This window comes from Phyllobates terribilis, unplaced genomic scaffold, assembly GCF_046119375.1.
Source record: "Phyllobates terribilis strain yellow unplaced genomic scaffold, ASM4611937v1 Scaffold_5__5_contigs__length_657084704, whole genome shotgun sequence".
In the NCBI taxonomy this organism is placed as follows: Eukaryota; Metazoa; Chordata; class Amphibia; order Anura; family Dendrobatidae; genus Phyllobates; species Phyllobates terribilis.
This window is the reverse complement of record NW_027362765.1, coordinates 155955363-155980895: the sequence shown is the minus strand read 5'-3', so window position 1 is coordinate 155980895 and position 25533 is coordinate 155955363. Positions and strand designations below refer to the sequence as shown.

The following is a 25533-nucleotide window of genomic DNA, read 5'->3' as shown; positions in this document are numbered from 1 at the left end:
TCGTGGTGGCGGCTTTAAAAATCTTTTGGCCAAAACAAAAGCTGTTGGCTATGCATGTGGCACCGTCACATGGCCGAACGTCAGGAGAACCTGGTGGCAGCGACGTGGACGAGCGCCAGGATTCTGCAGGGATTGCATGGGGGTAAGTATAACAAGTTTTATTTTTCTTAAATACAATTAATTAACTAGGAGTGGGGGGGATGAGAGATGCACATGGGGGGGGATGAGAGATGCACATGGGGGGGATGAGAGATGCACATGGGGGGGGTGAGAGATGCACATGGGGGGGATGAGAGATGCACATGGGGGGGGATGAGAGATGCACATGGGGGGGGATGAGAGATGCACATGGGGGGATGAGAGATGCACATGGGGGGGATGAGAGATGCACATGGGGGGGATGAGAGATGCACATGGGGGGGGTGAGAGATGCACATGGGGGGGATGAGAGATGCACATGGGGGGGATGAGAGATGCACATGGGGGGATGAGAGATGCACATGGGGGGGATGAGAGATGCATGGGGGGGTGAGAGATGCATGGGGGGGTGAGAGATGCACGGGGGGGTGAGAGATGCACATGGGGGGGTGAGAGATGCACATGGGGGGTGAGAGATGCACATGGGGGGGTGAGAGATGCACATGAGGGGGATGAGAGATACATGGGGGGGTGAGAGATGCACATGGGGGGGATGAGAGATGCACATGGGGGGGTGAGAGATGCACATGGGGGGGTGAGAGATGCACATGAGGGGGATGAGAGATACATGGGGGGGTGAGAGATGCACATGGGGGGGTGAGAGATGCACATGGGGGGTGAGAGATGCACATGGGGGGGTGAGAGATGCACATGGCGGGGGTGAGAGATGCACATGGGGGGGTGAGAGATGCACATGGCGGGGGTGAGAGATGCACATGGGGGGGTGAGAGATGCACATGGGGGGGTGAGAGATGCACGGGGGGGATGAGAGATGCACGGGGGGGATGAGAGATGCATCGGGGGGGTGAGCTGCACATGGGGGGGGTGAGAGCTGCACATGGGGGGGGCGAGAGATGCACATGGGGGGGTTATGTTTACATAACTTTGTTGCCTTATGAAGCGCAGGGGGGGGGGGCCCAAAAATTTCTTGCACAGGGGCCCACTACAGTCTGTGTCCGCCCCTGGTTCTGCTGGTTATTATCTGAATGATCAGAGGGGGGTATCTGATAGAAATAATAATGATGATGATTATGGAGTTACTATTTATGCAATTAGATAGAAGATATATTGTAAAACTGATAGAAGCACAGAGAAAGCAACTAAAGACAAAGCCCTAGTGACTGGAATGATCAGAGCACTAGGCCGGAGTTTCCCATATAACATGCTATATCCCATCCTGCATTACGACGCGCCGGTAGCAGCTTTTTTTCTGCAGCGGCCCCTTTAAAGGGATGCAGGCTCTTTATTCAGCTGACCACGCCCCTTTATTTGCAAGTCACTCCCGTTCTCTGATAGAATCTATTTTTAGGACCATCGGAGTCACGTGATCCGGGTGACGTCACTGAATGTTGTTGTTGGTGGAGAGACTGCAAGAAGGGAAAGGAGAGAGACAGCCGGAGAGAGACGGCAAGTAAGTGAGGGGCAGAGAGGATGAGGATGGACGGAGGGGCAGTCTGAGAGTGAGGAGGGGCTGCCCAGATACGTGACAGCCTGCTGTAGGTGACTATGGACACTCCCTCTAAGGAGACAGCAGAGGAGACAGGAGAAAAACCCGTGCTCTCTGAGTGATACAAGAGAGAGCAAGAGACGTCCCATCTATCTGACCGGCACTGAGAGAGACATCCCATCAAGCAGAGAGCAGGTTAGTGACACCTGTTATGGAGCACGGCCGGCATCCTCACCGCCGGCAGCACCTTCATTATTGTTATTAGGAGAGACTGTAATGATATTGTCAGAGGAATGTATGACCCGGGGGAAGCACTTGGACCAGAGGGGGCTGAGAATTTACCACTGCTCTAGGGTCAGCTCCTGGATTGGTGAATGATAAGTTCTGCGCTGCATCACCCATAGAGATCAGGGGTTCAGAATCTGTCATGGCTGGCTAATGGTGGAGGGGTGGGGATGGCACCTCATGGGGGGTCTCCTTGCACTATATTAGAGTGAGGGGTCTCCTTGCACTATATTAGAGTGGGGGTCTCCTTGCACTATATTAGAGTGGGGGGTCTCCTTGCACTATATTAGAGTGGGGGGTCTCCTTGCACTATATTAGAGTGGGGGGTCTCCTTGCACTATATTAGAGTGGGGGGTCTCCTTGCACTATATTAGAGTGGGGGGTCTCCTTGCACTATATTGGGGTGGGGGGTCTCCTTGCACTATATTAGAGTGAGGGGTCTCCTTGCACTATATTAGAGTGGGGGTCTCCTTGCACTATATTAGAGTGGGGGGTCTCCTTGCACTATATTGGGGTGGGGGGTCTCCTTGCACTATATTAGAATGGGGGTCTCCTTGGACTATATTAGAGTGGGGGTCTTCTTGCACTATATTAGAGTTGGGTGCCCCCTTACACTATATAAGAATGGGGGGTCTCCTTGCACTATATTAGAATGGGGGTCTCATTGAACTATATTACAGTGGGGGTCTCCTTGCACTATATTAGAATGGGGGTCTCCTTGCACTATATTAGAATGGGGGGTCTCCTTGCACTATATTAGAATGGGGGTCTCATTGAACTATATTACAGTGGGGGTCTCCTTGCACTATATTAGAATGGGGGTCTCCTTGCACTATATTAGAATGGGGGGTCTCCTTGCACTATATTAGAATGGTGGGGTCTCCTTGCACTATATTAGAATGGGGGGGGTCTCCTTGCACTATATTAGAATGGGGGGGTCTCCTTGCACTATATTAGAATGGGGGGTCTCCTTGCACTATATTAGAATGGGGGGGTCTCCTTGCACTATATTAGAATGGGGGGGGTCTCCTTGCACTCTTAGAATGTCCCGAAGATAGCTACCCCCTTAGGACCCCTTAGCTGGCCTGCAGGGGGGTCTGTCAGTGTAGGGCTCCCCTCTCATTGCTGGCCTGCAGTCCGGTCAGGTCTAATCACTCCGCCCACATACTGCTGACTTTTGGGGTGCTGGTGGAGGTGATGCCATGTAATGCTCCTCTCAGCAGCGGATGGAGGGATCATATCCTCACTTGCTCTCCTGTACATCAGCCCTGCCTCTTTCTGCTGACGGCTGTCCTTTCTGACTTCCCCACACATGTGTTCTTATTCAGCTGATTGTACATGTGTTCTCAATAGGGAAGGAGAACAAGACGCTGACTGACACCTCTGGGCTCGGCTTATCTTCCTTAAGAATAAAGGATTGGGCATGTTGGAAATAAACATGGCCGATCCCTTTTACCCTGACGTTTGTCGAATGAATGTTGGCCAAACTGATAATAACATACATTAGTTGATGGGAAATTGGTATTCAGCCAACCTTAACCTAATGTATATAGTGTATCCAGCGCTGTGATGTGTGCGGCTGTATGGGCATTTGGGTGATGCCAGTTGCTTGATGTAGAACTGAAAATAGGGTTTGGGTCTTTCACTACTCTTAAAGGGCTTTATGGGCACCCATCAGGCTACTTATTAGAGAAGATATGAGCAGGACCTGGATGAGGATGTGCCCATAAATCTAAATATTAGTTCTTTTTGTGTTAATGCCTGAGATATTTTTATCATCTTTTATGCTGTTGGTAGATGGAAACCATCAGCAAGTTCACATCGATGCACAAAATATTATGTTTGTGTTTTCCTTATTAATTAACTTGTTAAGTGTAATGAATGGCCTTTACATCTGATTGGCTCATTAAAGGGAACCTGTCATCAGCAGGTTTTTACATATGGAGGTAGTGGTATGGCTGTACAGGAGCTTGTCCCTCCATTAAGTTGATACCTTTTTTGTAAAGATCCAGTGGGCCGATCATGAGAAATCTAGTGTAAAAGTCACATTCAAACCAGGTGGAAATTGCATCGGGGGACTATTCAGAACGTCACAATTGCTGATAAAACAAATCTGAGGTTTCTTTGGCACCTGGCATTTATTTATTTTCAGATATACGGTAATTACATAAATACAGCAAATATTTTTATTACTTTTTTGATACTTTTCAAGTATGCTTTTACTGTCTGTGGTGCAGAAATCATTTCATGTTCTTCTATGAGAGCCATCAGTAAGCTGCTGTTGACGGATCTCTTATTCTCTTTTGGTGTTTCTGTCTAGCAGTCTGGTGTCACAATGGTGTATTAGGATCTGTTGGCATACACTACTGTCAAGGCTTCCATCATTGGTGGATGTGCGGCATAAGAACTAATCCCACTCACTTCTAGCCTGTCAATCTTTTTTTTTTCTTTTCGCGGGTAGCATTTGCATGTAAGACTATCCTGTTTCAGCCAGTGGAAATATGATACTTTTGGAGGTATGTGTAAAAAAAAAAAAAAAAAAAAAAAAAAAAAAAAAAAAAAAAATTGGCAAGGCAACATTCACAAAACTGCGTCCTATTTGACATTATCAAATTTTGCCCATTCTGAGATGGATACATTACACTGTATTTTTCTTGTAATGAGCTGCACACCTGCTGTACAGATGGAGTTTCCATAGCTCTATATTAGGGCTGGAACTGTGTGTACATTGTTCTCAGTTATTCTGGAGGTGTATGTATAGTGTTCTCAGGTATTCTGGAGGAGTATGTATGGTGTTCTCAGGTATTCTGGTGTATGTATGGTGTTCTCAAGTATTCTGGAGGTGTATGTATGGTGTTCTTAGGTATTCTGGTGTATGTATGGTGTTCTCAGGTATTCTGGAGGTGTATGTATGGTGTTCTCATGTATTCTGGAGGAGTATGTATGGTGTTCTCAGGTATTCTGGAGCTGTATGTATAGTGTTCTCAGGTATTCTGGAGGAGTATGTATGGTGTTCTCAGGTATTCTGGTGTATGTATGGTGTTCTCAAGTATTCTGGAGGTGTATGTATGGTGTTCTTAGGTATTCTGGTGTATGTATGGTGTTCTCAGGTATTCTGGAGGTGTATGTATGGTGTTCTCATGTATTCTGGAGGAGTATGTATGGTGTTCTCAGGTATTCTGGTGTATGTATGGTGTTCTCAAGTATTCTGGAGGTGTATGTATGGTGTTCTTAGGTATTCTGGTGTATGTATGGTGTTCTCAGGTATTCTGGAGGTGTATGTATAGTGTTCTCAGGTATTCTGGAGGAGTATGTATGGTGTTCTCAGGTATTCTGGTGTATGTGTGGTGTTCTTAGGTATTCTGGTGTTTGTATGGTGTTCTCAGGTATTCTGGAGGTGTATGTATGGTGTTCTCAGGTATTCTGGAGGTGTATGTATGGTGTTCTCAGGTATTCTGGAGGAGTATGTATAGTGTTCTCAGGTATTCTGGTGAATGTATGGTGTTCTCAGGTATTCTGGTGTATGTATAGTGTTCTCAGGTATTCTGGAGGTGTATGTATGGTGTTCTCAGGTATTCTGGAGGTGTATGTACGGTGTTCTCAGGTATTCTGGAGGAGTATGTATGGTGTTCTCAGGTATTCTGGAGGTGTATGTATGGTGTTCTCAGGTATTCTGGAGGAGTATGTATGGTGTTCTCAGGTATTCTGGTGAATGTATGCTGTTCTCAGGTATTCTGGTGTATGTATGGTGTTCTCAGGTATTCTGGAGGTGTATGTGTGGTGTTCTCAGGTATTCTGGAGGTGTATGTACGGTGTTCTCAGGTATTCTGGAGGAGTATGTATGGTGTTCTCAGGTATTCTGGTGTATGTATGGTGTTCTCAAGTATTCTGGAGGTGTATGTATGGTGTTCTTAGGTATTCTGGTGTATGTATGGTGTTCTCAGGTATTCTGGAGGTGTATGTGTGGTGTTCTCAGGTATTCTGGAGGAGTATGTATGGTGTTCTCAGGTATTCTGGAGGAGTATGTATGGTGTTCTCAGGTATTCTGGTGAATGTATGCTGTTCTCAGGTATTCTGGTGTATGTATGGTGTTCTCAGGTATTCTGGAGCTGTATGTATGGTGTTCTCAGGTATTCTGGAGCTGTATGTATGGTGTTCTCAGGTATTCTGGAGCTGTATGTATGGTGTTCTCAGTTATTCTGGAGGTGTATGTATAGTGTTCTCAGGTATTCTGGAGCTGTATGTACGATGTTCTCAGGTATTCTGGAGCTGTATGTATGGTGTTCTCAGGTATTCTGGAGCTGTATGTATGGTGTTCTCAGGTATTCTGGAGCTGTATGTATGGTGTTCTCAGGTATTCTGGAGCTGTATGTACGATGTTCTCAGGTATTCTGGAGGTGTATGTATAATGTTCTCAGGTATTCTGGAGGTGTATGTATGGTGTTCTCAGGTATTCTGGTGTATGTATGGTGTTCTCAGGTATTCTGGAGCTGTATGTATGGTGTTCTCAGTTATTCTGGAGGTGTATGTATGGTGTTCTCAGATATTCTGGAGGTGTATGTATGGTGTTCTCAGATATTCTGAAGCTGTATGTATGGTGTTTTCAGTTATTCTGGAGGTGTATGTATGGTGTTCTCAGGTATTCTGGAGGTGTATGTATGGTGTTCTCAGGTATTCTGGAGCTGTATGTATGGTGTTCTCAGTTATTCTGGAGGTGTATGTATGGTGTTCTCAGGTATTCTGGAGGTGTATGTATGGTGTTCTGGAGGTGTATGGTGTTCTCAGGTATTTTGGAGGTGTATATATGGTGTTCTCAGGTATTCTGTAGCTGTATGTATGGTGTTCTCAGGTATTCTGAAGCTGTATGTATGGTGTTCTCAGATATTCTGGAGGTGTATATACTGTATGGTGTTCTCAGGTATTCTGGTGTATGTATGATGTTCTCAGGTATTCTGGAGGTGTATGAACGGTGTTCTCAGGTATTCTGGAGGTGTATGTTTGGTGTTCTCAGGTATTCTGGAGGTGTATGTATGGTGTTCTCAGATATTCTGGAGGTGTATGTATGGTGTTCTCAGGTATTCTGGAGGTGTATGTATGGTGTTCTCAGGTATTCTGGAGGTGTATGTATGGTGTTCTCAGGTATTCTGGAGGTGTATGTATGGTGTTCTCAGGTATTCTGGAGGTGTATGTATGGTGTTCTCAGATATTCTGAAGCTGTATGTATGGTGTTCTCAGATATTCTGGAGGTGTATGTATGGTGTTCTCAGGTATTCTGGAGGTGTATGTATGGTGTTCTCAGATATTCTGAAGCTGTATATATGGTGTTCTCAGGTATTCTGGTGTATGTATGGTGTTCTCAGGTATTCTGGAGGTGTATGTATGGTGTTCGCAGATATTCTGGAGGTGTATGTATGGTGTTCTCAGGTATTCTGGAGGTGTATATATGGTGTTCTCAGGTATTCTGGAGGTGTATGTATGGTGTTCTCAGGTATTCTGGAGGTGTATGTATGGTGTTCTCAGGTATTCTGGAGCTGTATGTATGGTGTTCTCAGGTATTCTGGAGGTGTATGTATGGTGTTCTCAGGTATTCTGGAGCTGTATGTATGGTGTTCTCAGGTATTCTGGAGCTGTATGTATGGTGTTCTCAGGTACTCTGAAGCTGTATGTATGGTATTCTCAGATATTCTGAAGCTGTATGTATGGTGTTCTCAGATATTCTGGAGGTGTATGTATGGTGTTGTCAGGTATTCTGGAGGTGTATGTATGGTGTTCTCAGGTATTCTGGAGGTGTATGTATGGTGTTCTCAGGTATTCTGGAGGTGTATGTATGGTGTTCTCAGGTATTCTGGAGGTGTATGTATGGTGTTCACAGGTATTCTGGTGAATGTATGGTGTTCTCAGGTATTCTGGAGGTGTATGTATGGTGTTCTCAGGTATTCTGAAGCTGTATGTATTGTGTTCCCAGGTATTCTGGAGGTGTATGTATGGCGTTCTCATGTATTCTGGAGCCGTATGTATGGTCAGGTATTCTGTAGTTGTATGTACGATGTTCTCAGGAATTCTGTAGCTGTATGTATGGTGTTCTCAGGTATTCTGGAGGTGTATGTATGGTGTTCTCAGGTATTCTGGAGGTGTATGTGACGCGCCCCCTGGGCCAGTGTTGTTGGGGATACCCGGAGCCGGATCAGATGGGGGTTGTAGTCTCCGAGTGGCTGTGACCCGGTCCGTGCCCAGGGTGTCAAGCTCAGTGTGTGGCAGTCCTTATGATGTTACTAGATGTTCTTTTGTGTCGACTACGCCACCCGTTGAATTGCGGTCAATACGGCCGCCGCTGCAGCAGGGTCCGCTGAGGCTGGTGATGTATGTGCAGCTCAGGTAGTATAACCCCCAACGGGAGGGGTATAGCCTCAGGGGGTCAGTTGCAGAGGATGGGGGTTGTGGTGGTGCAGCGGGGATGGAAATGAGACTCAGAGTCGGGCTGTGCAGTTCAGGGTTTGTTTACTTACTGCAGTTGTTCTGGTCACTCCGGCCTTAAGTGACCACCCGAGCCGTGCTGCGTCCACCAGGTCCTGGACTCGGCCAACCCCCAGGTGATTCTGGAGCGTGGTCCTGAGCTCCCTTTCTGTCCTGTCCTCTTCTCTGGCCTTCCCCACCAGGGATCCACCTATGTCCGGCTCCCTCGGGCCTTTTGGTGGTAAACCCTTGTCTCTGGGTTCCCTGACCCTATTCGTGGTCTGCCTTCCGGGTGGATTTAGTGGGTGATCGTGGCAGATCGATCCTGCCCACGACCTCCGGTTCCTGGCTAAGGTGTGCTGTAGCCTCTGCCAGCTTGGGATCCGATACCCTGTTGCCAACTCTTCACCCTCTGGTCTAATTTGGGCTCTTGGAGTTCCTTCTTTCTCCCCCTCTGGGTCTTTCTCTCTCCTCTCTCTCTCTGGGCCTTGGAGCTGCTCTTCTCCTCTGCTCTCTTCCTCTGCTTTGCTCTGACAAAAGACTGACAGACTGACCCTGATCTAAGATGGTGCCCACCTTATATACTCCCTCTATGTGTGAGCTCAGGTGACCAGCACCCAATGAGCTCCTAGCTTTACCCAGACTGCTCCCCCTATCTGCCCCTACACTACTGGGATGTTCCACCCCCCTCCCACTCCAGCCAGGAACAGACTCTGTTGTACCTGCACATTTCTCTAGTGGGAGTACCATCGGTCTGTTCCCCGGAAATGGGATGTGTGTAGTGCATGCAGCCTACTGAGCTCAGTTCCACACTCCATCCTTACCCGGGAGTGGAATACCACACCTCTGGCTTGAGGTGTAATACCCCTGTAGCAGCCGAATCCTCAGGGTGCTACATTCCCCCCTGGTAAATCACAGCACGTCCTCGGGCTGTAAGATATAAACATCCAAAACATACATTTTTTTTCATAAAACATAAACATAGAAAACATCATATATATATATCAGCAATAAACTTTTCATATGAATAACACTCTTGTTTCTGGTTCCTCCGGTCACTGTGCAACTTGTGACCGGGTAAAGTGCGACAGTCTCTTTTGGAATAAAACAGTTCTCTATAAAACCGGTAGGGGGCGCTTTAGGAAGCGCAACTATATACAAGGGGATATGGCCGCTCTCAGTCCTCGGCCAGGTATTAGGGAGGATTGACCGCTCTCAGTCCTCGGTCAGTGGGAATAGGGACACACGGGGTTAACAGTTCAATTGGCTGGTCCCAACGGGGACATATTTAAATCAGCAACAGTTCTTAGTACCCCGATGGGCAACTTTATACAGTCTCTCTCTACCGTACTTCAACGACGGCGTCCTCCTGCTCCTTCTTTAGATTCTTCAGACCCGTCCGGGTCCTCTTGCTCCTCCTCACACCGCAGCTCCTCCTCCGTCAGGCGATGCACATGGAGGGCGTAGGGTCCTTTGGCACACTTGTGCCGGGTGAAGGTGACCTCGTCCCCTAAATACAGGTCACGACCTCTGTGTCCCTCCGGTAGGTGGGACTCAACGTCTCTCCTGGTCACGAAGACGTCGCCTGGGGTGCGGTGATCCCTGATGAAACCCCACCCATGCTGCAGATTGAACTTTATCACAGTCCCGATGGTACGGGGACCATGCGCTGCACGGGGGTTTCTCCTGGTCCGGCTCTTCTGCTCCGCGCTCCTTATTTGGGCTTGTTGTTCCCGGACCCGCCTCTCTCTCCGCTCCCTCTCAAAGACCTCGAGCTGCTGGCGGCAGCACTCTGCACGCTCCGCTGCGGCTGCCCGAGTCTCCTGAGTGAACCCCATGAGGTCTTCTCCGGTGGGATCCCACTCAAACTGGGTCTCTTCTAGCGGGGGCGAGATCCTCTTCATGGGCTTTGGAGCCGGGATCAGGGGTTCGCACATGGCCCTTGCTTTTTGCAGCTCCAGCTGGATGTATTCCTGGGGCCATACGAAGGGCTGCCCATCCGGGCACGTATGCTGGGCGAACAGGTCCTCACCCAGGTGCGGTACTTTAGGTGTTATGGGCGCCGTGGTGGTAGCGGCGCCCAGGTTAACCAGGCCTTGCGACCAGGCCTGGGGCACCTTGAAAGTAAAGGGCACCGTAAGAACGGCGGCGCCCTGGGTTACTCGGCCCTGCGACCAGGCCGGGGGCTCCGCGGAGGTAGGGGGCGCTGTTGGTATTGCGTCGCCCGGGGGTACTAGGCCTTGCGACCAGGCCGATGGTACTTCCTGCTTGGCCACACTCGGGGTCGAGGCGTGTGACGTCACAGGGGTCGCGGCTTCCGTTTGAGGCCTAGTCTGCGGCGGTGACGTTGCAGTGACGGGCACGGCAGGGGGTACTTCGGGCTCTGCGACGGGGAGCTGGGGCAGGCACGCGGTTTCCCGGCTCGGGGTAGTGACGTCCCCTTTACCTGCCTCCATTCGTTCGGCTCCCTTCTCGGCGCCGTCTCCGGCCTTCAGTCCTCCTGCGCCATCCTCAGAGGCGGTCTGTCTCCTCGTCTCGGGCGGCGTGCTCCGCTGACGGGTGCCGGTCTGCTGGGCCATCTCTCGGCTCCACTCCGCCAACGTCTCTCGCTGCACCCGGGCCATCCTCCGTGCGAGGCCCTCCAGCGCGGTCTGTGCACACTCCCGGTCTCGGGGGAGCTGTGCCAGGATCTCCACTAAGCCTAGTGGGGTTGTTGCTTGCAGCAGGCTCCTGACCACTGGGTCGGTGCTGCCTGTCTCTCCCTCCATCTCCGGGTAGGCTCTCTCTGGACTCTCCTCCAGACGTCTTGTCTCCGGGTGCGCTCTCTCCAGACTGCTCCAGGCGACACCCATCTTTGTTCTCTTGTTCTGTCTCCGCCCACATTGAGGGTGATCCCGGGGCAACTTTGTGATTGTCAGTTCCAGGGGCAGTTCTCTTACGCTGATGGACACTTCCAGCATCACAGTCTCTGTTGGTGGGCGCGGTTTCCGCTTTTGGCGCCATTCTTCGACCTGGCCCACGATGGGAGGTGGCCTCTTGCCACCCTCTGGCACGCCCATAATGGCGTCCGCTCTTCCAAGGCGGGAAATCTTTGGAAATGGCGGGAATCGTCTCCCAGTGGCGGGAAACTCCATGGATGGCGGGAAAAAGCTGCAAATGGCGGACAACCGGCGGGAAACGACCTGTGATGGGGTCCGTTGGCGGGGACCCTCCGGAACCGGCGGGAGACTTCTTTTTGAGGTAACGGTGAACTTTTCTTCAGGCACGCAGTACCCGGTTGTTGCGGGCACGTGATCCTGCCGACTACGCCAAAGTTGACGCGACCCCTGGGCCAGTGTTGTTGGGGATACCCGGAGCCGGATCAGATGGGGGTTGTAGTCTCCGAGTGGCTGTGACCCGGTCCGTGCCCAGGGTGTCAAGCTCAGTGTGTGGCAGTCCTTATGATGTTACTAGATGTTCTTTTGTGTCGACTACGCCACCCGTTGAATTGCGGTCAATACGGCCGCCGCTGCAGCAGGGTCCGCTGAGGCTGGTGATGTATGTGCAGCTCAGGTAGTATAACCCCCAACGGGAGGGGTATAGCCTCAGGGGGTCAGTTGCAGAGGATGGGGGTTGTGGTGGTGCAGCGGGGATGGAAATGAGACTCAGAGTCGGGCTGTGCAGTTCAGGGTTTGTTTACTTACTGCAGTTGTTCTGGTCACTCCGGCCTTAAGTGACCACCCGAGCCGTGCTGCGTCCACCAGGTCCTGGACTCGGCCAACCCCCAGGTGATTCTGGAGCGTGGTCCTGAGCTCCCTTTCTGTCCTGTCCTCTTCTCTGGCCTTCCCCACCAGGGATCCACCTATGTCCGGCTCCCTCGGGCCTTTTGGTGGTAAACCCTTGTCTCTGGGTTCCCTGACCCTATTCGTGGTCTGCCTTCCGGGTGGATTTAGTGGGTGATCGTGGCAGATCGATCCTGCCCACGACCTCCGGTTCCTGGCTAAGGTGTGCTGTAGCCTCTGCCAGCTTGGGATCCGATACCCTGTTGCCAACTCTTCACCCTCTGGTCTAATTTGGGCTCTTGGAGTTCCTTCTTTCTCCCCCTCTGGGTCTTTCTCTCTCCTCTCTCTCTCTGGACCTTGGAGCTGCTCTTCTCCTCTGCTCTCTTCCTCTGCTTTGCTCTGACAAAAGACTGACAGACTGACCCTGATCTAAGATGGTGCCCACCTTATATACTCCCTCTATGTGTGAGCTCAGGTGACCAGCACCCAATGAGCTCCTAGCTTTACCCAGACTGCTCCCCCTATCTGCCCCTACACTACTGGGATGTTCCACCCCCCTCCCACTCCAGCCAGGAACAGACTCTGTTGTACCTGCACATTTCTCTAGTGGGAGTACCATCGGTCTGTTCCCCGGAAATGGGATGTGTGTAGTGCATGCAGCCTACTGAGCTCAGTTCCACACTCCATCCTTACCCGGGAGTGGAATACCACACCTCTGGCTTGAGGTGTAATACCCCTGTAGCAGCCGAATCCTCAGGGTGCTACATATGCATAGTGTGCTCAGGTATTCTGGAGGTGTATGTATAGTGTGCTCAGGTATTCTGGAGGTGTATGTATGGTGTTCTCAGGTATTCTGGAGGTGTATGTATGGTGTTCCCAGGTATTCTGGAGGTGTATGTATAGTGTTCTCAGGTATTCTGAAGCTGTATGTATGGTGTTCTCAGGTATTCTGAAGCTGTATGTATGGTGTTCTCAGGTATTCTGGTGTATGTATGGTGTTCTCAGGTATTCTGGAGGTGTATGTATGGTGTTCTCAGGTATTCTGGAGGTGTATGGTGTTCTCAGGTATTTTGGAGGTGTATATATGGTGTTCTCAGGTATCCTGTAGCTGTATGTATGGTGTTCTCAGGTATTCTGGAGCTTTATGTATGGTGTTCTCAGGTATTCTGGAGGTGTATGTATAGTGTTCTCAGGTATTCTGAAGCTGTATGTATAGTGTGCTCAGGTATTCTGGAGGTGTATGTATGGTGCTCTCAGATGTTCTAGAGGTGTGTGTATGGTGTTTTAGAGGTGTATGTATGGTGTTCTCAGGTATTCTGGAGCTGTATGTATGGTGCTCTCAGGTATTCTGGAGGTGTATGTATGGTGCTCTCAGGTATTTTGGAGGTGTATGTATGGTATTCTCAGGTTTTCTGGTGGTGTATGTATGGTGCTCTCAGGAATTCTGGAGCTGTATGTATGGTGCTCTCCGGTATTCTGGAGCTGTATGTATGGTGCTCTCCGGATTTCTGGAGCTGTATGTATGGTGCTCTCAGGTTTTCTGGAGCTGTATGTATGGTGTTCTCAGGTGTTCTAGAGGTGTATGGTCAGGTATTCTGAAGTTGTATGTACGGTGTTCTGGAGCTGTATGTATGGTGTTCTCAGGTATTCTGGGAATTTATGTATGGTGTTTTCAGGTGTTCTGGATGTGTATGTATGGTGTTCTCAGGTGTTCTGGCTGAAATTGTGCCCATTCTGAGATGAATACATTACACTTATCTTTCTTGTAATGAGCTGTGTACCTGCTGTACAGATGGAGTTTCCATAGCTGTATATTAGGGCTGAAGCTGTATGTACATTGTTCTCACTTATTCTGGAGGTGTATGTATGGTACACCTCCAGAACACCTGAGAACACCATAGATACACCATGTATGGTGTTCTCAGGTATTCTGGAGCTGTATCTATGGTGTTCTCAGCTGTTCTGGAGGTGTATGTGTGGTGTTCTGGAGGTGTATGTATGATGTTCTCATGTATTCTGGAGCTATATGTATGGTCAGGTATTCTGTAGTTGTATGTATGATGTTCTCAGGTATTCTGGTGTATGTATGGTGTTCTCAGGTATTCTGGAGCTGTATGTATGGTGTTCTCAGGTATTCTGTAGGTGTATGCATGGCATTCTCAGGTATTCTGGAGGTGTATGTATGGTATTTTCAGGTTTTCTGGAGGTGTATGTATGGTGCTCTAAGGTATTCTGGAGCTGTATGTATAGTGTTCTCAGGTATTCTGGAGGTGTATGTATGGTGCTGTCAGGTATTCTGGAGTTGTATGTATGGTGCTCTCAGGTATTCTGGAGCTGTATGTATGGTGCTCTCAGGTATTCTGGAGCTGTATGTATGGTGCTCTCAGGTATTCTGGAGGTGTATGTATGGTGTTCTCAGGTATTCTGGAGCTGTATATATGGTGCTCTCAGGTATTCTGGAGGTGTATGTATGGTGTTCTCAGGTATTCTGGAGCTGTATGTATGGTGTTCTCAGGTATCCTGGAGTTGTATGTACGGTGTTCTCAGGTATTCAGGAGTTGTATGTATGGTTTTCTCAGGTGTTCTAGAGGTGTATGTATGGTATTTTAGAGGTGTATGTATGGTGTTTTAGAGGTGTATGTATGGTGTTTTAGAGGTGTATGTATGGTGTTTTGGAGGTGTATGTATGATGTTCTCAGGATTTCTGGAGGTGTATGTATGATGTTCTCAGGTTTCTGGAGTTGTATGTATGGTGTTCTCAGGTGTTATAGAGGTGTATGGTCAGGTATTCTGAAATTGTATGTACGGTGTTCTGGAGCTGTATGTATGGTGTTCTCAGGTATTCTGGGAATTTATGTATGGTGTTTTCAGGTGTTCTGGATGTGTATGTATGGTGTTCTCAGGTATTCTGGAGCTGTATATATGGTGTATGTATGGTGTTCTCAGGTATTCTGGAGCTGTATGTATGGTGTTCTCAGGTATCCTGGAGTTGTATGTACGGTGTTCTCAGGTATTTAGGAGTTGTATGTATGGTTTTCTCAGGTGTTCTAGAGGTGTATGTATGGTATTTTAGAGGTGTATGTATGGTGTTTTAGAGGTGTATGTATGGTGTTTTAGAGGTGTATGTATGGTGTTTTGGAGGTGTATGTATGGTGTTTTGGAGGTGTATGTATGATGTTCTCAGGTTTCTGGAGCTGTATGTATGGTGTTCTCAGGTGTTATAGAGGTGTATGGTCAGGTATTCTGAAATTGTATGTACGGTGTTCTGGAGCTGTATGTATGGTGTTCTCAGGTATTCTGGGAATTTATGTATGGTGTTTTCAGGTGTTCTGGATGTGTATGTATGGTGTTCTCAGGTGTTCTGGCTGAAATTGTGCCCATTCTGAGATGGATACATTACACAGTATCTTTCTTGTAATAAGCTGTGCACCTGCTGTACAGATGGAGTTTCCATAGCTGTATATTAGGGCTGAAGCTGTATGTACATTGTTCTCACTTATTCTGGAGGTGTATGTATGGTACACCTCCAGAACACCTGAGAACACCATAGATGCACCATGTATGGTTTTCTCAGGTATTCTGGAGCTGTATCTATGGTGTTCTCAGGTGTTCTGGAGGTGTATGTATGGTCAGGTATTCTGTAGTTGTATGTACGATGTTCTCAGGTATTCTGGTGTATGTATGGTGTTCTCAGGTATTCTGGAGGTGCATGTATGGTGTTCTCAGGTATTCTGGTGTATGTATGGTGCTCTCAGGTATTCTGGAGGTGTATGTATGGTATTCTCAGGTTTTCTGGCGGTGTATGTATGGTGCTCTAAAGTATTCTGGAGGTGTATGTATGGTGCTCTAAGGTATTCTGGAGCTGTATGTATAGTGTTCTCAGGTATTCTGGAGGTGTATGTATAGTGTTCTCAGGTATTCTGGAACTGTATGTATAGTGTTCTCAGGTATTCTGGAGCTGTATGTATAGTGTTCTCAGGTATTCTGGAGTTGTATGTATGGTGTTCTCAGGTATTCTGGAGGTGTATGTATGGTGTTCTCAGGTATTCTGGAGGTGTATGTATAGTGTTCTCAGGTATTCTGGAGTTGTATGTATGGTGTTCTCAGGTATTCTGGAGGTGTATGTATGGTGTTCTCAGGTATTCTGGAGGTGTATGTATGGTGTTCTCAGCAGGGTGGATTTGATTTAAATCGAACTGATTTAAATCACGATTTAAATCACTAGTCAGTAAGGCTTGATTTAAATCAGTGATTTAAATCAAAGTTTCTACCTAAACTAGTTCTTGCTCCTTTACTTTAACATGCAAGTAGATGAAGATTTTTAGAATCACTTTTTATATTACTTTTTTCTCCCCAGTTTAATGGGTTAATCATTCATATTTGGACACCACTGTTCTGTTGTACTTAGGAAGGAGAAAAATAATCCTGACCTTAATAACAATTTAAATAGATTTATTCAACTGAAACAATAACAACATTACAGCATAAGTTATTTGCTTAAACAAACATCCATGTTTGTTAACTAATTTGGCTAAACAAAATTTATATATATTTTAAGAAACTTAGACTGTCAGCCCAGCCGACACATGAAAAACTTAAATACTACTGTCCCTGCTGTCCTCTGTAGCTCACTCGTCGTCATCTTCATTATCATCTTCTTTGTTCCTATTCATAATCTGGAAAAGAAAAACAAGCTTTCCTGCTTTATTGGGTCCCAACCAATTTCTCAATTTAGAATGAATGAGTCCAAAGGAAGAGAATATTCTTTCAACGCCTGCAGAAGAAGCTACTGCTGTTAAAAGTGAAATCATTACTTGAACAGTCTCTAAATCCAAGCGCTTAAGTGACTTCCACCAGTTTACTGGTGTGACCTTCCTTAAAATATCTTCAGCAAACATATATTTCTTGAATGGTTCCCCCTTAGCTCTGAAGTTTATTATAGTTGGCATTAAAGATGGATGATTGCTGGATACCCATGTCATAGCTAACTCCTCTTCCTCAGCACTTAGGTTTTGACCCTGATATTGGATATTGACAATATTTGCCAAAAAATGAGCTGGAGTCAGTTCTTGTCCCATTCGTTTGTTTACTGCTTGTAATTTAATTCTGTCCATGTGTAGTTCTGTTTTTAAGTGTTCACTCAGTTCCTTCCAAATTTCAACAGCATCCGCAATAAAACAGCTATTTTTCTGTATTTTGTTTAAAGCTTGAGAGATGGGTTTCAGGAAGCTCAGCATATGTTCAACATTTCTCTTAAGCCCAATGTTGAGGATTTTGGCCGTGACAGTGCCATCTATTTTATCTCGATTTTCTTCACAAAGTGTCATCAGAATAGGCCAGTTTTTGATATACTGCTCAAAACAGTCCACCACAGAGTTCCATCTAACATCTTGTGGGAGCGTTAGCTTGGTTCCACCCATCCTTTTCAGAGCTGCTGCAGCAAAATGATTATTACGGAAGTATTTAGCAATTTCAACAACATTAGCCTTTATTTCTGGAACACTTAAGTCTTTGGCTAAGAGGTGCAGCAAATGAGCACTGCAACCATATGTTATTAGCAGCTTTGTATTCCCTCCCTGCTCTTCTAAATTTCTTCTCATCTTGGATACGTTTGCAGCATTGTCAGTGACCAAACTGCGTACTAGACATTTGAATTTTTGTTCACATGCTGTTATAGCTTTTACTGCCACTTATTGTAAGTATTCTGCTGTGTGTGCATTTCCTGACGTATCAGTTGTTTGTGCAAGGAAGACTTTACCTTCTTCTGTTGTTATACAAGCACATACAATAGGATCATTGTGGGCATTACTCCACCCATCAATACTTAGGTTAACAATTTTACCCTCCAGAGCTGTTGCACATTGCTCCATTTCTCTGTCATACACTTGATCCAGCAGTTTCCCTGCAACATCAGCTCTGCTGGGTGGACTGTATCCTGGTCTCAGTGACTGAACCATATTAATGAAATGTGGGTTCTCAGTCAGACGGAAAGAAGAGTTCGTTGCATAAATAAACTGGGCAATTTTTTCATCAATCAACTCTTTTTCTAATCTGCTAGTTCTTATCACAAACCTATCTCTGGTGGTTCCAGGAGGTAAAGGTTTTTTCTTCCTTTTGGGTGATGGTGATATGTGGCTGTGGGTGTCTGATGATGATGCTGCTGCTAATGAAGCACTATCCTGGATGGATAACTCTGAAACTGTAGAACAGGATGATGGTGATCTTGGAGGTGGATAGTTTCCAGAATCCATGAATTCCCCTAAACAAAAAAAGTCAATGCTGTTATTTTATTGTTTATACAATTTCTGCTTATTGTACACAACACATCACTGCCCCTGCCCCTGCCCCAAAAGGAATATTTGTTTTTCTTCATAACTGTACCAAATGACAGTAACATGCAGTAATAATAAGAAATATAATTTTTCTCACACAAGACAGTTCAGTCTTTAGAAATAGGATTCAATAAAAATGTTTACCAACAGATCCTGCCTGTTCAGAAGTGTTTCTTTGGTCATCTTCATCACCGCACTTCTCATGATGTTGCCTCATTCGCGCCACCAGGCCTTGCATCTCTTTGTTGCATCGTTTGCATTTTGCACGCATGCCTGCCTTACCGATAGGCGAAGGAGCTTTATTAAAATATTCCCAAACTGGGTCTCTTTTACGGCCTGCTACCATTATAAGGAAAGAATGTAATAAACCTCAGATCGTACACACAAACAGATCCAGACTTGTCTGTCTGTGGCTATGCTGCAGTATTGTGCTCAAAGTTTCACTTTCATTTTCTTGTCTGCTTGCCCTTCCTCCTCCTCACACTAAAGGCCCCGTCACACTAAGCGATATCGCTAGCGAGATCGCTGCTGTGTCATGGTTTTGGTGACTCACCAGCGACCTCACCAGCGATGTCGCTATGTGTGACACTTTGCAACGATCAGGCCCCTGCTGTGAGGTCGCTGATCGTTGCAAAGTGTCCTGGACCATTTTTTGGTCGTTGGCCTCCCGCTGGCCAGCACACATCGCTGTGTGTGACCAGCGGGACCAACGATCTGGCTGGTAACCATGGTAAATATCGGGTTACTAGGGGCACGCGCGCACTTAGTAACCCGCTGTTTACCATAGATACCACTCTGCTACGGTGAGCGGAGGCTCCAGCGCACCGTAGCAGAGTGGTATCCATGGTAAACAGCGGGTTACTAGGGGCACACGCGCACTTAGTAACCCGATATTTACCATAGTTGCCAGCCTGCTCCTGCTTGCAGCAGGCTGGTAACGGGAGCAGGACATCGTGGAACGATTCTTTCCACGATATCGCTGCTCCCCTGATCGCTGGTGAGCCTGCCTGTTTGACAGCTCACCAGCGATGTATTAGCGATGCAGCAACGATCCCTGACAGGTCGTATCGTTGTCGGGATCGCTGCTGCATCGCTTAGTGTGACGGGGCCTTTAGATTCACATTCTTCTTGTGTTGTGCAGATCTATTCCACTCCAAACAATCAGAAACATATTGTCTAACTTCTTGGACTTGGCACTGAAGGGGTTGATTCTGTATTCATAGGTTTGTAGAACAATAGGATTAAGGTCTTTTTCTCAACTCTGTTCATGTTGTAACATTTTTGCCGTGAAGAAGAGGCTGGGACCTCTGCGGAGTCAAATTCAGTTTTGAGAACTGCGTAAGTAAAGCGAGCGTCTGTGATAATATAGGAGAGAAACTGCCCACTAATCCTACAGAAACCTCTGGAAGAGCATGGCATTGTGAATGTTACACATATACAGCCTTTATTCTACTGAGTTAAACAACTCAGCTTTATCTCATGATGGAAGAACCTTTGGATGGTAAAATATTTTCCTCAAAAAGCAGTTTATTGAAAAAATCCGATTTAAATCAAAAAAATCCGATTTTTTTGATTTTTAAAAAAAAAAAACATTGATTTTTATCCACCCTGGTTCTCAGGTATTCTGGAGTTGTATGTACGGTGTTCTAGAGGTGTATGTATAGTGTTCTCAGGTATTCTGGAACTGAATGTATAGTGTTCTCAGGTATTCTGGAGCTGTATGTATAGTGTTCTCAGGTATTCTGGAGGTTTATGTATGGTGTTCTCAGGTATTCTGGATGTGTATGTATGGTGTTCTCAGGTATTCTGGAGGTGTATGTGTGATGTTCTCAGGTTTTCAGGAGCTGTATGTACGGTGTTCTCAGGTGTAGTGATGAGCGATATGTTCCGTTAAGCCTTTCGCCGAGTATGCTCGGGCGAGCTCCGAGTATTTAGAGCTGCTCGGTGTTATGGTTGAATCACTCCCGTGTGCATGATTTTCAACTGTTTGACAGCTTTAATACATGTGAGGAATGTCTATTTCTTACACATTCCTCACATGTATTAAAGCTGTCAAACAGTGGCAAATCATGCACACAGGAGGGATTCAACCATATCACCGAGCAGCTGTAAATACTCGGAGCTCGCCCGAGCATACTCGGCAAAAGGGTTAACAGAACATACTCACTCATCACTACTCAGGTGTTCTAGAGGTGTATGGTCAGGTGTTCTGGAGTTGTATGTATGGTGTTCTCAGGTATTCTGGGAATTTATGTATGGTGTTTTCAGGTGTTCTGGATGTGTATGTACAGTGTTGTCAGGTATTCTGGAGGTGTATGTACAGTGTTCTCAGGTATTCTGGAATATGAAAATATTTTTGTATAGATCAAGAGGCTGAAATTGTGCCCATTCTGCCATGGATATATTACACTGTATTTTTCTTGTAATGAGCTGTCAGCTGCTGTACAGATGGAGTTTCCATAGCTCTTTATTAGGGCTGGAGCTGTATCTATGGTGTTCTCAGGAATTCTGGAGGTGAATGTATGTTTTTTTCAGGTATTTTGAGCTGTATGCATGTGTTCTCAGTAGTGATGAGCGAGTATGTTCTGTTAACCCTTTCGCCGAGTATGCTCGGGCGAGCACCGAGTATTTACAGCTGCTCGGTGTTATGTTTGAGTCACTCCCATGTGCATGATTTGCGACGGTTTGACAACTTTAATACATGTGAGGAATGTCTATTTCTTACACATTCCTCACATGTATTAAAGCTGTCAAACAGTTGCAAATCATGCACACGGGAGCGACTTAAACATAACACCAAGCAGCTGTAAATACTCGGTGCTCACCCGAGCATACTCGGCGAAAGGGTTAACAAAACATACTCGCTCATCACTAGTTCTCAGGTGTTCTGGAGCTGTATGTATGGTCAGGTATTCTGGAGTTGTATATACGGTGTTCTGGAGGTGTATGTATGGTGTTCTCAGGTATTCTGGACCTGTATGAACTGTTTTCTCAGTTGTTCTGGATGTGTATGAACTGTGTTCTCAGGTGTTGTGGAGTTGTATGTATGGTGTTCTCAGGTATTCTGGAGGTGTATGTATGGTGTTCTCAGGTGTTCTGAAGCTTTATGTATGGTGTTCTCAGGTGTCCTGGAGCTGTATGTATGATGTTCTCAGATATTCTGGATCTGTATGTAAGATGTTATCAGGTGTTCTGGAGCTGTATGTATGGTGTTCTGTATGTATGGTATTCTCCGGTGTTCTGGAGCTGTGTATATGGTGGTCTCAAGTATTCTGGAGCTTCACATATGGTGTTCTCAGGTGTTCTGGAGCTGTATGTATGGTGTTTTCAAGTATCCTGGATCTGTATGTACCTTGTTCTCAGGTATTCTGGATCTTTATGTATGGTGTTCTCAGGTGTTCTGGAGCTGTATGTACTGTACAGACCAAAAGTTTGGACACACCTTCTCATTTAAAGATTTTTCTGTATTTTCATGACTTTGAAAATTGTACATTCACACTGAAGGCATCAAAACTATGAATTAACACATGTGAAATTATATACTTAACAAAAAAGTGTGAAACCACTGAAAATATGTCTTATATTCTAGGCTCTTCAAAGTAGCCACCTTTTGCTTTGATGACTGCTTTGCACACTCTTGGCATTCTCTTGATGAGCTTCAAGAGGTAGTCACCGGAAATGGTTTTCACTTCACAGGTGTGCCCTGTCAGGTTTAATAAGTGGGATTTCTTGCCTTGTAAATGGGGTTGGGACCATCAGTTGTGTTGTGCAGAATTCTGCCTCTGAATGGCGTTTTTGGGTGCCATTAAGCCTCTGTCCCCTGATGACACCAGTTAGGCGAAACATGTCAGGGAGGCTTTAACCTTATATTTTATGATCAGAATAGGCAGTGTGAACATGAGATAAGTGGTCCGCGGCCACTAATGTATGATAATGAGAGTTGGTCGGATAATCACATAGTGGAAAAGCAATATTGCAGATTATAATATCCGACCTTCCTCTGCTGCCTGTACCTATACTAACATTTTAATTTCACTATCCTTGGAAGAGTTATAAACTTTAATATACTTTAATAAAAGTTACGTTTTAGGGCTTCAGTTTGGGGTTCTAGTTGCCGTTTAGGCAAAATGTTGTTAATCTTATTACCCCTACGCTGTCTTTAGTCTGAACAGTGTTGGTGAATTCTGGTGGATTCACAGCTGATAGTCCTACTGAATAGACTTTTAGAATTTGTATTATGGCAAGAAAAAAGCAGCTAAGTAAAGAAAAACGAGTGGCTATCATTGCTTTAAGAAATGAAGGTCAGTCAGTGCGAAAAATTGGAAAAACTTTGAAAGTGTCCCCAAGTGCAGTTGCAAAAACCATCAAGCGCTACAAAGAAACTGGCTCACATGAGGACCACCCCAGGAAAGGAAGACCAAGAGTCACCTCTGCTTCTGAGGATAAGTTTATCCGAGTCACCAGCCTCAGAAATCGCAGGTTAACAGCAGCTCAGATTAGAGACCAGGTCAATGCCACACAGAGTTCTAGCAGCAGACACATCTCTTCAACAACTGTTAAGAGGAGACTTTGTACAGCAGGCCTTCATGGTAAAATAGCTGCTAGGAAACCACTGCTAAGGACAGGCAACAAGCAGAAGAGACTTGTTTGGGCTAAAAAACACAAGGAATGGACATTAGACCAGTGGAAATCTGTGCTTTGGTCTGATGAGTCCAAATTTGAGATCTTTGGTTCCAACCACCGTGTCTTTGTGCGACGCAGAAAAGGTGAACGGATGGACTCTACATGCCTGGCTCCCACCGTGAAGCATGGAGGAGGAGGTGTGATGGTGTGGGGGTGTTTTGCTGGTGACACTGTTGGGGATTTATTCAAAATTGAAGGCATACTGAACCAGCATGGCTACCACAGCATCTTGCAGCGGCATGCTATTCCTTCCGGATTGCGTTTAGTTGGACCATCATTTATTTTTCAACAGGACAATGACCCCAAACACACCTCCAGGCTGTGTAAGGGCTATTTGACCAAGAAGGAGAGTGATGGGGTGCTACGCCAGATGACCTGGCCTCCACTGTCACCAGACCTGAACCCAATCGAGATGGTTTGGGGTGAGCTGGACCGCAGAGTGAAGGCAAAAGGGCCAACAAGTGTTAAGCATCTCTGGGAACTCCTTCAAGATTGTTGGAAGACCATTTCCGGTGACTACCTCTTGAAGCTCATCAAGAGAATGCCAAGAGTGTGCAAAGCAGTCATCAAAGCAAAAGGTGGCTACTTTGAAGAACCTAGAATATAAGACATATTTTCAGTTGTTTCACACTTTTTTGTTAAGTATATAATTCCACATGTGTTAATTCATAGTTTTGATGCCTTCAGTGTGAATGTACAATTTTCATAGTCATGAAAATACAGAAAAATCTTTAAATGAGGTGTGTCCAAACTTTTGGTCTGTACTGTATGTATATATATATATATATATATATATATATATATATATAAAATAAGTATATTCATATAATACATGATAAAAGATAATATGAATGTGAATATAGAGAGTAATAGTGATTGCAATAAAAACGTCATGAATATGATTAAAAAACTGTAAAAAAATATTATTGTAGAAAAATATAAAATATGAAAAAGTGCTAGTAAAAAAAGAGAAAAAACAACAATATAAAAGTAAAATAAAAAACCCACTGGAGTGTGTGGAAAAAGTGACTGATGTTACTATCTAGCAAATAATTAGCAAGGCAGAGGCTCCAGCCTATAGTAGTATGGATTAGCCCAATACACAAAAATTAAAACTATACCTAAAAATATACCCTTGGTAAGAGGAAAATTAAAGGGGTATTCTCATCTCCAAGATCCTATTCCAATATTTAATAGGTGTAATAATAATATTAGCAAATAACTCCAATTAGAAATGTAGTATAGTTTTTCTGATTTGCTATGTCTCTTTCCTCATGTGCAGGCATTGAAGAACCTTAGGTATCCATGGTTACGGCCACTAGCAACTAGCTAACTAACTGTCACTATATCAGTGGTGTTAACCATGGATGCCTAAGGTCCTGCACTGCCTGCACATGAGGAAAGAGACATAGCTAATCAGAAAAACTATACTACATTTCTAATTGGAGGTATTTGCTAATATTATTATTATTATTATTATTACACCTACTACATATTGGGATATGAACTTGGAGATGGGAATACCCCTTTAAATTCTGTATGTTCTTAAAAGCCGTAGATTTTATGGTATAAAGTTTTTTTGTTTTTTTTAGTCCACAAATAATAGTGTCCATGAATGATTCCTTTTGAAAATGGACATATAGAATCAACAATAATCCGATCACCACCTCAGGCTTCTTCAAAAGAAGGGGCGTTTTAGGCCTTGGACAATCACTCCGATAAGTTCTGTTTCTTTCTGATTTCGATAGAGGAGAGTATTTCATGGAGTGTTTTTCATCTTCTTTTATCCGTTTTTAATTATCTTATTTCTGTATCCTCTCTCCAAGAATCTTGCTTTAAGATCTTTATCTTCAGCTTTAAAAGATTTTTCTTGAGAGCAGATTCTTCTAATCTGCAGGAATTGACCAATTTGGATCCCTCGTATGATAGAAAATGGATGTGATAATCCTGCATGAATAAACTAATTTACTGCAATAGGTTTACAGAAGATATCTGTAACAATTTTACTATTCTATAATCTGTACATTTTTACATCTAAAAAGTCCAATTGCCCGATACATTTATAAGTCAATTTTACATTGACTTTGTTATAATTCAATTGTTTCATTGGACTTTTCAACTCCATAGTCCTATTTTAACAGATGAACCAAATATCATCTATGTAGTACACCCAGTTATGGACCATTTCCATCCCTTAGGGAATCTGTCTGCCAATCTCTCCCATATGCTGAGGAATAGGTCGGAATGTTACGGGGCATAGTTTGTCCCCATGGCGGTACTCTGGGTATATATAGCAAAGCAATCTTTAAAAACAAAGACAATGTGTATATTAAAATATATTCCAATAATATCAATAACAGCTCACATAGTTGTC

The 25533-nt window shown here is 45.4% G+C and overlaps 2 protein-coding genes across 4 annotated transcripts in view; one reads left to right on the top strand and one right to left on the bottom strand.

Annotated features, from left to right (window-relative positions):
- Positions 1-1505: 1505 nt before the first annotated feature.
- The window catches only part of HDAC5 (histone deacetylase 5), a 124394-nt gene continuing 100366 nt past the window's right edge, over positions 1506-25533 (top strand). For 2 of the 3 annotated variants that reach the window (XM_073683264.1, XM_073683262.1), the window contains exon 1: positions 1506-1840. The gene's annotated coding sequence lies outside the window, so the exon portion shown is untranslated. The remainder of the gene's footprint in view (positions 1841-25533) is intronic. The other variant, XM_073683263.1, reaches the window with a different exon arrangement.
- Positions 16758-18917, bottom strand: LOC141270978 (uncharacterized). Its single transcript, XM_073681071.1, has 2 exons — positions 18621-18917; positions 16758-18403 (listed from the first exon to the last, which is right to left on the bottom strand). Exon 2 carries the CDS (start codon positions 17742-17744, stop codon positions 16773-16775), a length of 972 nt encoding a protein of 323 aa, XP_073537172.1. The 5' UTR covers positions 17745-18403; positions 18621-18917; the 3' UTR covers positions 16758-16772.

Excerpts from the sequence above, each read along its gene's own strand:
- LOC141270978 (XM_073681071.1), bottom strand. The coding sequence starts at position 17,744 with ATGAGAAGAAATTTAGAAGAGCAGGGAGGGAATACAAAGCTGCTAATA.